Genomic DNA, 14,627 nt, shown 5'->3' on the forward strand with positions numbered 1-14,627 from the left:
TGCTCTCAAAGAGCTTACAGTCTGATAGGGGAGACAACATGCAAATTACTAGGTATTAACAAGATATATACAGAACGTAATTTAAAAGAAAGGCTTCAGAATTAAGGGGATTGGGAGAGGCTTCCTATAGACTATGGGATTTTAGATGGGAATTGAAGGAATTCAGGGAATCTAGGAGGCAGACATGAGTGAGAATGTTCCAGGAATGAGAAGAGAAGAACAGCCAGTGAAAATGCCTGAAGTTGGGAGATGGAGTGTCTTGTTCAAGGAAAAGTAAGGAGACCAGTGTCACTGAGTCACAAGGTACGTGGGAGTTGGTGTAAGGTGTAAGAATGCTGGAAAAATAAGGGGGTAGAAATAAGATTTGGCAACAAATTATATACGAGGTGAAGCAGAGTAATGAGCCCAGGATAATGCCACGTATGTTGCAAATCTAAGTGACTATAAGAGTATGTGCAACTATGTGTTTGGGGTGGGTGGAGGAGCCACAATGAATTCTGTTTAGGTCATGTTGACTTTGAGATATCTTATGGGGCATTCAGTTCAAAATGTCCAACAGACTGCTGGTGATAGGGGATTGAAGGTCCAGGTAGAGAGTAGGCATGGATATGTAGCTCTGGGAATCATGTGCATAGAAATAATATTTGAATTTATGGGAGCTGATGAGATCACCAAGAGTACAGAAAGTAGAAAAGTGTCCGAGAATCTTGGGGAATACCCCCAAACAAGGAGCATGGTAAGGATAATCATCCAGCAAAAGAAACTGAAGAGTCAACAGTGATTAGATAGGTAAGAGGAAAACCAGAAGAAAGTAGTATCATGAAAATCTAGAACAGAGTGGTCAACAGTTTCATGCAGCAGTGAGGCAAGAAAAGGATTCAGACTGCAAAATGAACTTCAGATTTGATAATTAAGAGAATGTTGGTAATTTCAGAAGAGCCAAGTTTTAGGTGAATTATGAGGTCAGAAGCCAGGGTTCAAATGGTTCAGTGGGAGCAGAGGAAGTGTAGATCTTTATAGGATATGCCTGATAAAGAAAGGAGGAATATAGGATAACAATTTAAGGTGGGTGATAGGATCTAGTGAATTTTTTTTTTAAAGATGGGGGAGTCATAGTCATGTATGAATGCCGTAGGAGGAAAACACTGGATAGGGAGAGATTAAGTATGGAGGACAAGCAATGACTGAGAGGGAAATCTGCTTGAGAAGAAAGAAGAAAATGATACCAAGGCTGCATAATGGAAGTGAACCTTGGTAAGAATTATCAGAGACTGGAAGAAAGGAAGAGAGAAAGAAGGATGAAGTGAGAGGGCTTAGAGAGAAAAAAAGGGGGAGAAAAAGGAGCTCACTGTATGTGGCCTCAATTTTCTCAGCAAAGTAAGAGGCAAGAGATTAGAAAATATTTCATAAATTGAATTACTTCCTAGATTTTTAAATGATTTAAGTATAACTATAATATTCAAGCAGAAAAGCTATAAAGAAAATCACCTGTTTTATTTTTTTTTTTAACAAAAGCTGTTTAAGAAGAATGTTATTACTGAGGTCCAGTACATACACTTTCTATCAGAAATGGGATTGCCTCTTCTACTTTAACAATTTAAACATTCTTACTCTTTTAAGGAAATATCATAACGGAAACTTCAAATTTCATGACTGATGGGATTTGATTTCCAAAAGCAGATGATCACATTTTCTTTTCTCTTTTCATTCCTCTAGCTTATCATTCCTTCTCCCATCTATTTTCATCCCTATCCCCTGCTCCATTTTTCTCTACTCCTTGAGGATCAAATTGAGATAATATTTGTAAAGTTCTTAACAAAATATCTGGCACATAGTAGGCACTCTATAAACTCTACTGTTATTCCTTTCAAATCATCTGAAACACTAAACTGTAATAAGGAATCACTGATCTAGCATCATGAATACTGACTTCCTTATTCATTGTGTCTGCTCCAGGAGGTTCATCTGATTAATTTCCCAAAAAGGGGGTGGGGAGTATGAACTACCTGACAGACCCATTTACCTTGGACCTGTAGTTATGGGGAAGCGTTTTTTTTGAGGAAAGTCGTATCTGGGATTCTGCCCTACTTAAATCAAGCCTTCCCCAGACCATTTTCAAATGGGCTGCAATCATGGGACTGAAATAAAGAGGGAACTAGGCCTCTCATTCCTTGGATTTGCTTTTTGGTGTACTAATAAAACACGAGCCCCTCCTCCCCCCTGCCCCAAGCCTTGTCCCTCCCGAAGAAACAAACGTTCAAAATTAACTGGCAAGCAGCTGTGCCCTGGCTCTATGCACATCACATGCCAGATCCTTCATCTGGTAGGCAACGTGGAGAAATGCATGCCCTCATAGGGCATGAGACAGCTCACTAACATTTCATTTTTTTCAGGGCAAAGAGAGCACTAAAGCCCTGGGCAACCGCCGGCTGAGCGCACACGCAGACAGATAATCAAGGAGGGCGGGCGCCGGTGTCCGAATCTCCGGAGATCCAACTTCCCCGGGCCCCAGCTTGGCCACTTTCTGCACCCCACCCCCCTCTACAACCCAGGGCTCCCTCTTTACCCAAACACGTGCTCGGAGCTCCAGATCTTCATCTTTCCCCTGCGGCAGCTCCAGGAGGAGCGTCGGAGTCCGTCCGGAGGGGCACCAGCCGAACTGTGTGGGGCTGCCCTGCTCTCCCGCACCGGGCCCTGGAGCACTTGTCACTCACTCGGATCCGAGGGCCCAGGGGGCCGTCGTGGCATCTGCGTCATGCGCACCGTTTCTGAGCGTCCCTGGGTATTTGTGGGGCCCCGAGGGAGGCATCCTCCTCTGGCTCTAACCCCGCAGCCGCCAGCCCCGGGGCAGAGACGAGTTTGGGCTCCCAATCGCACTCTCTTCTCTTTTTTCCTCTCACGTGACCCGGGCCGACCCCCCCCCCCTTCTACTCTTCCCCCCCTCTCCTTCTCCCGCCCCCAGCCTTCCAAGGGATGCTTTCCTTAATGCAAGTGTCAGAGCCAAGGCTAAAAATAGGGATGTCGCAGCAGTGTCCCGTTAAGGAACGCAAAGCGAATTGTAGGAAGGAGGCCGCGGAGGCGAATTCAGGATCTGAGTGCGGAGACTCGTAGGGGCGGGGTGATATTGCTCTACTTGGAGATGGAAAGGCGACACTTAGGGAAATCGCCGTCAAAAACCCTATTTTACAAAAGTGGACCAGCAAGCTCCTCACTGCCCTCCTTCGTAGTCACTGCTCTGGCTTACCTTCCGTATGTTCCTTAACGGTGTGGTGTTCTAAATCTGATCCAAATAAAGGGAATCCCAATATATCATTTGGTCTACCCTGGGTACTGCCCTCACTGCGGTATATTTTTGTTCAAGCATTGAATTAACTAATATAGACCTTTAATAATTGGAGAAGGCCCTGAATTATGGCACCGCCTTATTTCTCTGTTTGTGAAGTGTGGGAGATGAATGTTCAGTTCTATGCTTTTCCTCTTGTGGGAGACCTGGGCTCCAGTGTGAACTTATCTGTGTAATCTTGGGCAAGTCACTGTAAGATTGGGTGGGGGAGGGAGCTTACACCTGGTACCCACAAAACTACCCCAGGTTAGAGACATTTGGTGAGTCAGCTCTCACTCAAGGTCATGACTCACATGACCCCACCAATATGCTTAAGCGAAACAGAAAAGTCATATTACTTCAAAGAAAAAACATTTTTACTCAAACAGCAAAGCAAATAAAGTGGTAAGAAAAGGCGTTTCTTGTCCACAAGTTACCACATCAACTGTGGCAGAGTACACAAACCCAGAGGACATTTGTAGAACATATATGGAGGAGCACTGATGTTAGGACCTATGTGGCCAGGGCAAATCAGACCTCCCATGCTGTAGAACCTCAGATATGCTCTTATAATATCAATGTGCTTCTTTCTCATGGAAATTGCATGTCCACTCTCTGCTGACTGTTGGTCTCTAGCTGTGGTAATCACCAAGTTGCTATCTGCTACCTCTCAGCCAGGCTGTTGTTCAGTGTCCATTTTCTACACTCTTTGCTACCATCTGCTGGGGGTTTGCTAGTAAGTCGCTCCCTTGAAAAATAAAGCTAATTTCTTTTTGCCCATATCATTGCCCCAGGTTGTAACATAAAAGCTACATAGGATTAAGTAAGCAACAAAAGCAGAAGCCCTTAGGCTGGAATTGTCAGTGCTTTTAACTACACTGTTATCCTTTTAAGTCCTTGTAACAGTAAGCACTCTGGCACACCCAAGATCACCTGCTAGCACAGGTTCTTAGATCTGCTTTACTAGGAAAGAGAGCTGTCTTAAGGGGTCAACAATCTTTTTAAAAATTACATTCAATAGTTCAGGGGAAAAGTCAGCACCCTGAACTTCAGAGAGAATACAAACAGAAAATATACTAGCAGAGAAATAAAGACCGACAGGGCTCTACTGCCTGAATCAAAGCAATATTGCTATGTACTTTATATGTACCACTGGATCAAAAGAGCTTTTACATCTGAGCAGTCAGGGAACTCTGAACACCCAGCCACTCAGTCTCAACCAGGGAAACACAAGATCCTTCTCATAAGCGAGCCCCCAAAGGAAAATACCAACTCAGAGTATACATATATACATACATATATATATACATATATATATGACTCAGTGACTAATTAGAAATTGGCAAAAAGTATGAAAACCTTCCTACAAGCAAGCTTCCCCTAAGTAAGCTTCCATTTATAGACTCCAACTGAGGCCTATTAATGGGCTGGAAAATCTTACATCCCATTAACATTACAGTTCCAGCCCCCGTGTAATTCCTTTCTGATGCCAGTCAATTTGCATAAAAGTGCCTGGTGTGGTGTTAGAAGACTCATCTTCCTGAATTCAAGTCCAGCCTCAAATCCACAGCTTCCTAGCTGTTTGACTTTGGGCAAGTCATTTCATCGTTTGCCTCAGTTTCCTCATCTGTAAAATGAGCCAGATAAAGAAATAGCAAACCATTCAAACATCTTTGCCAAAAAAGAAAAAAGCCCAAATGGGGTCACAGATAGTAGGACACTAGTGAAACAACTCAACAACAGCAAAACACATACCTCCCAGTAACAAAATTGCTGGTCTTTGCTTAGCCCTCCTATGACAGATTAACCTCAGTGGTCTGGGCTTCAGTTTCCTGAGAAGATGGGCTGTCTAACATAAGTTCCCTTTACCCTTCTCCATTACCTGAAACTTCTCTGTTTCTGCCCAGACAATAAGTCCTTTGTCTTGTTCCACTAGTAATTGCTGGGTATTTTTTGGTTGTAGCCTTCATGATCTTCAACCCTTGTGTGTGTGTGTATGTGTGTGTGTGTACTCCTTTGAAAATCTGATGAAATCTATAGAAGTTTTTAAATGCATAGGATAAAATATATACCATTACAAAAGAATATTAATTGTATTAAAATAGAAGATGTACTGTTTTCCCTTCAAGTTCACACATACCTTGGAATTTATCCATTGGTCCATGAACCCCAGGTTAAGGACTCTAGCTTAGGACATCCCTGCTTCTTCATGCCCCACAAAACACAGTAATACAATATCTCCAACTAGATTATAAGCTCTTTGAAGGCAGGAACTATTTCCTACTCCTTAGAGAAGTAAGAAGACATTCCACATATTTCTGTGCAATGTCTTACTTAGAGTACAAAGCTACCAGGGATTTTAGCTTAGTCAAAGATGGATTTGGTAAACACTACGACTAAGCAATGCCTAACAATGAACAGTGGAGGGAGTATGGTGGGTGACTGCAAGACCACAGACAATAGAAGCAGTATCAGGTCATCAGAGGCCCTTCAGGCAGGAGTTACCCTTCTTTATATGAGCCTCAGTCATACATGTTCCCTTCATATATGCTTTTCTTCCCCCACCTACACTTTCTCTATGCCTTTATGCATATCTACACTAACTGCTATTGGGTGAGGAAGATGTTTTGTTGCTACTTTTCTTACTGTCATTTCAGTAAATTCCTTTGCTTTGAGTTCTATCCTCTGACTGACTCTTAAAGGCACACACATTGGTGGGGGCTCATGATTTCTACTTTACAAATATAGTTCCATAGAATACTTTGATCTTGAGATAGTCATCCTCCAGGGAACCCGTCCTGTGATTTAGACGCTAGGCAAATGAGACTGTATATAAATTATAAATAATGTAATACTGATCTTTATTCTTAGTTTCCAGATCAGTAAAAGTCTCCATTAATATCACTGACATTTCAACCCATGATTAAAAAAATTAAACAAAAGGATAGATGTACATTATTTTTTTTTGTAAAATACTCTGCCAAATATGTCTCATAGCCACTGAGGACTTTTTACTCATTTATTTCTTATCTATAGAACTTCCTCCTCCCCTTACTAGTGCTAGTATATACCAATCAAATAATATAATACAACTAGTTTTGTTTCTTGTCAGTGATATTTTGTAAATGCTTTTTGAGCCATTTCATACTGAATATAACCAGGGATTACTTCTCGCTGTTACAATCCACAGGTGTAAACTCACAAGACTGCCAAAAGTCATATTTTTGCTATGTGACTACTGTAATTTCCCTTTATATACATGCTTATTTTTATAGACAACTAACAAAGAAATGTTACATATTATGAGATTACTTCTGAGAAGAGAATAATTAAAACTTTGTCTAGCACTTTAAAATGTATACATTTTATTTTTGCAATACCTTTTTTTACAAATAGATCCTTTCTCCATCCCTCTTCAGAGTCATCTCTTGAAATAAAGAAAAAAAAAATCAAAGCAGGGGGAGCAGCAGTTGAGCAAAACTACCTAATATGTTAACTAAGATGTACAGTATGTCACTTTTAGATAGTCTGGATAATAGTCCATCCACACAATGCCCCATCTCCCCAGGACTTTTTTGACTGGAGAAAGAAAAGAAACAACTTAGGAAAAAATTTCAGTAGGCAGTTTAAAATTTTTTGAAATTATCTTGGAAACTGAGGGAGATTAGGAAAGCATGCTATTTTATGGTTCATAATCAATACTCATATAATATTGGATATGAAATCAGCTGAATTTCAAAGTCCAACATATCACGTAAACTCATCCTGACTACTGATTTGTTTTGCTTATTGCTAAAAGAATTTGTCTGGGTAGCATGTGAAAGAAGGGAGTAATGGAGACATTTTATAATAAAGTCAAGGGAAGAAGAATTTGAGTTGGAACTTACTGAGACGTGCACATCACTTCATGCTTGATTTTAGTTCTAAGTCAAATCATATAACCTATTTTGACAAGTTTGCTTACAAACCTCAATTATTTTCTATTATTGTGACTGGCACATAGTAGGCACTTAAAAAATACAAGCTGACTAATCACCAGCATATATATTAGAAGTATCTACTTATCAAAAGTATTTCCTTTCCCTGTGTGTTTGTCCTTCGTTGCCAAAGAAGACCACGCCATCAGAGAAATGATGACATGACTTGCACTTGACTTTGTTTTGAGTGAGGGAGGGCTGTGCAGGTCACCAGCCTCACTTCTCCTCCAGAGCCATCTGAATTCAGTGACTAGATATTCATCAGGATGACTGGAGATGACCCAGGATGAGGCAATTGGGGTTAAGTGACTTGCCCAAGGTCACACAGCTGGTGAGTGTCAAGTGTCTGGGGTGAGATTTGAACTCAGGTCTTCCTGACTCCTGCACTAGTGCTCTACCCACTGCATGACCTAGCTGCCCTACTGCCTTTCCCTAATTCCAAAGTAAAAGAGATAGTATTTTTTTTTTCTGATAACTGGCACCCATACTGGTTATTCACAATAGAAAATGTACTAGATAGCAATTTCTGAACTTGTTTTGAAGATCCAACCTTTTTCAAGGGTTCAGAAGCTCTGAAGAACTTTCATGAGCTACACCTGTTCTCATATAATGTTTACATCATTACTTCAGCTCAGAAAGTACACTCCAAATGAGAATGTATTTCTTTACTTTGTTCTTAAGCACAGTAACCAGGATCTGTCCTCATTTTAAAAAAATCCTACAGTTAAAATAAAGCCCATTGGCTTTATTTTTGTTTGTTATAACTACTCCACACTGGAGCTATTTCTTCTTTTCTGAAGTATGATGGTTCATTTCATTCATGGAAAAATGGTAATCAAAGTTTATTATTCGGGGTCCAAAAGTCACCAGCATATAGATCTTTTACTATCATCATATACACAGCTCTTGGTCTTTACTAACATCCATGGTCACATTGTCTAGCAAAATTCAGGATTCATAGTGAACCTCAGAATGTCCAAGATAAAGCAGCTGGCACATTGCTTAAAAATAAAATAAAATAAAATAAATTTCAAGAAGACCTTTTCTGTCTTCCCCAATGTGTGTTCTGGGATAAGACTAGTCCTATACTGCACTCCACCCTTATTTCTCCATTTGCTCTCTCCATTCTAATGAAGGGTATGTTCTACTTTGCCTTTACTTTTTATTTGGTTTCTTTGGTCTGTGATTCTGCCAGATACCTTTAGACTTCCTTTTTTTCCCTAGCAATCTAATAAATTATCTTCTTCAGAATTTCATAGCCTTCTCCACAAAGCTTTCCTGAGACTTCTTGGGGGAGGGAATGGGAGTGTCTTGCAAGAGTTTTTCTTTGCTAAATACAAACCATAGATGCTAAGTTTGCATATGAGTCACATATTCATACTACCTACCTTTCCTGTTGGCCATGTCTAGTACAAGATCAGGCCCATAGTAAGGCATGAAGTAGTGATGGCTAGGTGGTACAACGGGTAGAGCACTGGGCTTAGAATCAGGAAGATCTGAATTCAAATTCATTCTCAGACACTTACTGCCTAGGTGACTCTGGGCAAGTCACTTAACCTCTATTTATCTCAATTCCTCACCTGTAAAATTGGAACATACTGAAGAAAGAAATGGCAAACTACAGTATCCTTACTAAGAAACTCCCATGGACAAAGTCCATGAGGTCAGGTATGACTAAACAACAACAAAATATTAATATTATTCTCATTTTACAAATGAGGAAACTGAGACAGAGAGATACTAAGGGACTTTCCCACGGTCACACAGCTAAGCAGGATTCAAATTCAGGTCTTCCCTCACTCTTATCTACTGCACCACATAGTGGCCAATAATGATAGTTGGCATTTATTTAACACTTTTAGGTCTACAAATATGACCTCATTTTATCCTGCCAACCACCCTAGGTCATACTACCTGAAAAACTTTGGCTTTTTGCTTATCGATCACTTCACCCACTTGGGCCTCAGTTTCCCCATCTGTAAAATAAAGAGGTTGGAACAGTTGACCTCGGAAGTTCCTTTCAACTCTAGATCTATGATCTTATGAGATCTCTGATGATCAAAGCAGTCACTAATTTTCTCATGTGGATACTTTTCTTGATATTCCAGGAATATTCTTTTTTTTTTTTTAACTGCTGGGGCAATCTGGTGCTTTAAAATATAAAATATTTAAAATGAAAGAGGAACAGGTGTCTGTCTCTCTTCGATTTATTCTTTTTTTAAGGGTTGTAAATTAGCATTTTAAAATTCAAGAACAGGTTAGCAACATTAAGAATGAGTTAAATTGCTGATTCATAAAGACAGTAAAAGGCTGACTCACAGGAAGGACAGAGGGAAGAGAGGAATATCCTGGAGACAGGAGACAGGAAGACTAGACTCTGTTATCCGTATGTGCTTCAGAGATGGGGGTTGATCCTTAATTCAGGGAATTGTATGTAAGGTTCAGAGGGACACAGTTTTAGAGACAATCCTCACTCTCTTCTCTGCATCCTTTAACACTGCTGATGACCCTCTTTTCCTTGATATTCTCACTCTCTTCTAGTTCTCTTACCTTTCTGATTTTTCCTCAGTCTCCTCTGCTGAATCCTCACCCAGCTCATGACCTCTAACCTTGTGTGTCCTACTGGGTTTTGTCCTGGGCCCTTTTCTCTTTTCCTTCTATACTACTTGGTGATCTGATCAGCTCCCAAGGATTTAATTACTATCTCTATGCAGATCATTGAACTTCTCTGCTGATTTCCAATCTCATATTTCCAACTGCCTTTCAGACATCTAGAACCAGCTATCCAAAAGACATCTTAAATTCAACATGTACCAAATTGAAATCGTCTTTCCTCCTTAACTCTTTCTTCTCATCTTCCTCACCAACTTGCTGCTTACTATGGAGCACAACACCATCTTCAGTCCCTCAGGTTAGACACCTAGGTCTCATCCTGAATTCTTCATCCCTCATATCCAATGTGTTTCCAATGCCTGTTGGTTTCACCTTCTTAACACCTCTCAAATAATCCCCCCTTCTCTCTTCTGACACTGCTGTCACACTAGTGTAGGCCCTTGTCACCTCACACCTTGATTAGTGCAATAAACTGCTGGTGAGTTGGCCTGCATCAAGTCTTTTGTCACTCCAAGCCACCCTCTATTTAGTCACCAAAGTTATTTCCTTAAAGTGCAGGTCCAAACATATCACACACCCCTTGCAATATACTCTTATGATTCCTTATTGCTTCTAGGATCAAATACAAAATCCTGTTTGACATTCAAAGCACTTTATAACCTAGCTCCCCTGACCCAATCCCACCTTTCTAGTCTTCTTACACTTTACACTTTCCCTGTCCTCAGCATTGTACTCTTCAATAAAGTGTCACTGGCCTTCTTGTGATTCCACAAACAAGACACTCCATCTCTCAGCTCAGGGTATTTTCTCTGGCTGTCCTCCATGTCTGGAATGCTCTCCTTCCTCTTTTCCACCTAGTGACCTCCTTGGCTTCTTTAAAGCTGTAACTAGGTATACATGTTGCTACAGTAAACAGCATGCAGTTAGGAAGACCTGAGTTCAAATTTGGTCTCAGATAACAACTAGCTGTATGATCCTGTCTGCATCAGTTTCCATATCTTCAGCCAAAATGAGCTGGAGAAAGAAATGGCAAACCACTCCAGAATACTTGCCAAGAAAACTCCAAATGGGGTCATGAAGAGTTGGACACAACTGAAATGACTGAACAACAACAAAAATCCACAGGAAGCCTTTCCCAACCCCTCTTAATTCCAGCAATTTCCTTCGGTGAATTATCCCCTATCTATCCCAAATATAGCTTGTTTTGTATATGTTTATTTGCTCACTATCTCCCCCATTATGGGTGATGTCTAAGCTCTTTGGGTGCAGAGACTGTCTTTTCCCCTTTTTTGTCACCCTAAAACTTAACACAGTGCCCAGCATGTAATAGGTACTGAGTAAAAGTTTATTGACTGACATATGCGCAGAAGGGCGGCCACAATCAGAGCATCCAACCAAAGCTCAGGGATCAGGGGCACTGCTTCCGTTTATGGACTTGAAGCATACAAGTTTGATAAGTTCTGTCTGACATGTTTCAGTTCTTATGAAACATTCTCATAGGTGAAAAAAATCTTGGAGCTAAATGTTATTAATTAATTCATCCATTTAGTTTCCTTAAGTATGGTTCCGACTTGTAGACTGTCTTCTCTAGAGCTGTTACCTGATCCATAATTAACAGGATCTGATCCAGATAAGATTGAAGTGCTACATACATCTGGCTTAAGACCTTCAGATTTCTACTGTTTAGTGAAATATTTTTCATCTCCAGGTGCTTCAGGTTGGATTTAAGTGAGGCAGCACAGGTGAGGGAGTTGGCCTAACCCGAAGTTTGTTATCTACACTAGTAGCTGTCAGTTCACCTCTCTGGTAAGTGGCCATTTTGGAGAACACACCCTGGGCACGAACCAGTGATATCATTCTCCAGAGGCTCAGTGATCTCTTCAGATATCTTTACCACATCCTCACCTCCAGCTAGACCTATATTTCTATAAGCCCAATGAACAAAGTCTCAAAATTCTTATAAACAAATGCCATTGCCATTTCCTGAGCAACATTCCTGACACAACACTGATCACAACACTCCTTTACTCAAAAACTATCATTGGCTTCCCATTATCAACTGAATGAAGTATTAACTCCTGATCCTGGTATAATACTTCCTTTTACTAAACCTGGGCAATGCCCAGAAAGATAATCCTGTGATCATGCTATGTATATGTAAGGGATGTGAGTCCTGACTGGTTGAGAGAATGCTGAGCTTTGATGTTGTGCACCTGTATGGGTGAATGAAGGCTGGAGATGGTCGGAAGACTTTGAAAGAAGTAGTTGTAAAAGAAAATTACAAACTTTGGAATGGCTAATGGAAGCCCCTAGAGTCACAGATGTGAGGAGCTGGACTCTAATTTATCTATGATTTTAGTCCTTGCCTTCTCCTGTCTCTTTGCCTTTCTCATACTATACACCATGTGTGGAGTAGAGGTGTTCAGGGAATACTAACTAGTACCTCTTTGTGAGTGTTACCAAGCCCTTTTCAGGGCTGCTTTTCTCCTTTGGTGTTTACATGATTCACTCAACTCTCACCTGTAGCTCCAAGAAGCTGTAGCATGTGCAGTGGCCATATCCCACCAAACCATTTCAGCAAACAGGATAAATTAGGTTGAGGTTAACCAAGGCATCTCAAATTCATTGGCAAGTTTAGGGAGGCATCTATCCTAGGCATGTGAAGATTTCCCATGGTGGAATGGGTAGATGAGAACAATTTGTTCTTGTGGCCATGAAGGCAGATGAAGCAGGTGCTATGGAGCACTTTGTGTGTATGTTCGTCCTTTGTTGCCAAAGAAGACCATGCCATCAGAGAAATGGTGACATGACTTGCACTTGACTTTGTTTTGAGTGAGGGAGGGATGTGTAGGTCACCTGCCTCACTTGCCCTCCAGAGCCATCTGAATCCAGTGACCAGATATTCATCAGGATGACTGGAGATGACCTAGGATGAGGCAGTAGTGGTTAAGTGACTTGCCCAAAGTCACACAGCTAGTGAGTGTCAAGTGTCTAAGGTGAGATTTGAACTCAGGTCCTCTTGACTCCTGCACTAGTGCTGTATCCACTGCACCACCTAGCTGCCCTATGGAGCACTTAGAACTTGGTTAGATATTGAAGATGTAAAAGTAATCCACTTGTATCCTGCACCGTTGTCAGTCATTTTGACTTTTGTCTTACCACCAGACTTCAATGACTCTGGAAGACAGAGTGAGTCAGTCACCTCACTGAATGCTGCCTCACTTAAATCCAGCTTATTTGGGAGCCAAAAGACATCACCCGTACCATATTGCCATTTCCAAACTAAAGTGGAGGAAGAGTTAGTGCAAAACTTCTTGTTTGCAGATGATTGTGCACTCGATACAGTCTCTAAAGCTGAGATGCAACAAAGTATACAGTGTTTCTCTGCTGCTTGTACTAATTTTGACCTAACAAGAAAACAAAGGTTCTCCAGTCAACACCATACCATCCACATGTGGAACCACCAGTTACAGCAAACGAAGAAATTCTGAGTGCTGTGGACAAGTCCACTTACCTTGGTAGTGTAGTTTCCAGAGATGTTCACATAGATGATGAGGCTGACATGTTTTGCCAGAGTTAGTTCAGTTTTTGGAGGCTCTGAAGTAAAGTGTGGGAGAGAAGAGGTATTGATTAGACTTTTACTAAACCGAGGGACTTCAGAGCTGTTGTGTTGACCTTATTGTTGTATGTCTGTGAAATCTGGGCAGTATACCAGCGCCATGCCAGGAAACTGAATTCTGTCCATTTGAGTTATTTGTGGAAGACTCTGAATTACACCTGGCAAGGTAAGGTACTGGACACTGATGTCCTTTCTGAAGCTGGACTGCCAAATACTTAAACTCTACTGCCGAGCACAACTATGATGAGCTAACCATGCTATTTGAATGTCAAATATATGTTTACCTAACAGACTATTTTACAAAGAACTCACACAAGGCAAGTGCTCACATGGAGGTCAGAAGAAGCAATACAAGGACACTTCCAAGATCTCTCTGAAGAACTCTGGAATTGATTATGAAACATGGGAGACACAGGACCCCCAGTATGGTATGCCTATATCAAAGAAGGCACTCTGCTCTGAACAAAGTAGAATTGCAGTAGCTCAAAGAAAATGTGATATGCGTAAATTGGAGACATCTCCACTCTGTCAAGATATTAGGAGACACTCTGTTTTCCAGAGCTAAGGTCCAGCAAGCACTCATGTCCTGAGCTTGGCACAACAATAATCCTTGCACTCAGCCTCTGGATGATCTCAGCCGCAGCAAAATTCCAGAATTGTTTTGGACAGTTATTGTATTGCTTTGACCAACTCCAGGCGTTTTCTGAGCTTGGATGAACACCAAACAAATTCTGGTCATTAAGTCCTTCTATGAATCAAATTTGTCTCATTGTTACTGTTACCCCTCATTGTCACGGCTACATCTGACTGTAAAGTCATAGGTGTAAGGATTGAGATCTCCTCACACTGCCTTAGGCTCCCTCCCACCGAAAGCAGGGCTTTGGCACAAATGTCTTTGCTTGCAAGCCATTTTCCTCACTTAGAAATTAAACTTCTGTTTGATTCTCTAGCCTGCTCTGTGCAGTTCTGACCACTCATAGGTTAGAGGCCAGTTGTGTCTGGCTGACAACTTCAAATGTTCATATAACTATTTGTGCCCAACTGTGGTAGAACCTTCCAAGTGTGTATTGGTGTGAGCAGCCATAGTTGGACACAC

The 14,627-nt window shown here is 41.1% G+C and overlaps 1 protein-coding gene across 3 annotated transcripts in view; it reads right to left on the bottom strand.

The window, feature by feature from the left end:
- Nucleotides 1-3,097, bottom strand: part of PRELID3A (PRELI domain containing 3A) — a 28,186-nt gene extending 25,089 nt beyond the window's left edge. For 2 of the 3 annotated variants that reach the window (XR_011966022.1, XR_011966021.1), the window contains exon 1: nt 2,567-2,907. Coding sequence is in view for 1 of the 3 variants with exons in the window: in XM_072604190.1 (XP_072460291.1) it covers nt 2,567-2,598 (32 nt within the window). In the remaining 2 variants the exon portion in view is untranslated. Of the gene's footprint in view, nt 1-2,566 lie in introns of all 3 variants that reach the window. The other variant, XM_072604190.1, reaches the window with a different exon arrangement.
- Between the last annotated feature and the right edge of the window lie 11,530 nt (nt 3,098-14,627).

Source organism: Notamacropus eugenii, chromosome 4, assembly GCF_028372415.1.
Source record: "Notamacropus eugenii isolate mMacEug1 chromosome 4, mMacEug1.pri_v2, whole genome shotgun sequence".
In the NCBI taxonomy this organism is placed as follows: Eukaryota; Metazoa; Chordata; class Mammalia; order Diprotodontia; family Macropodidae; genus Notamacropus; species Notamacropus eugenii.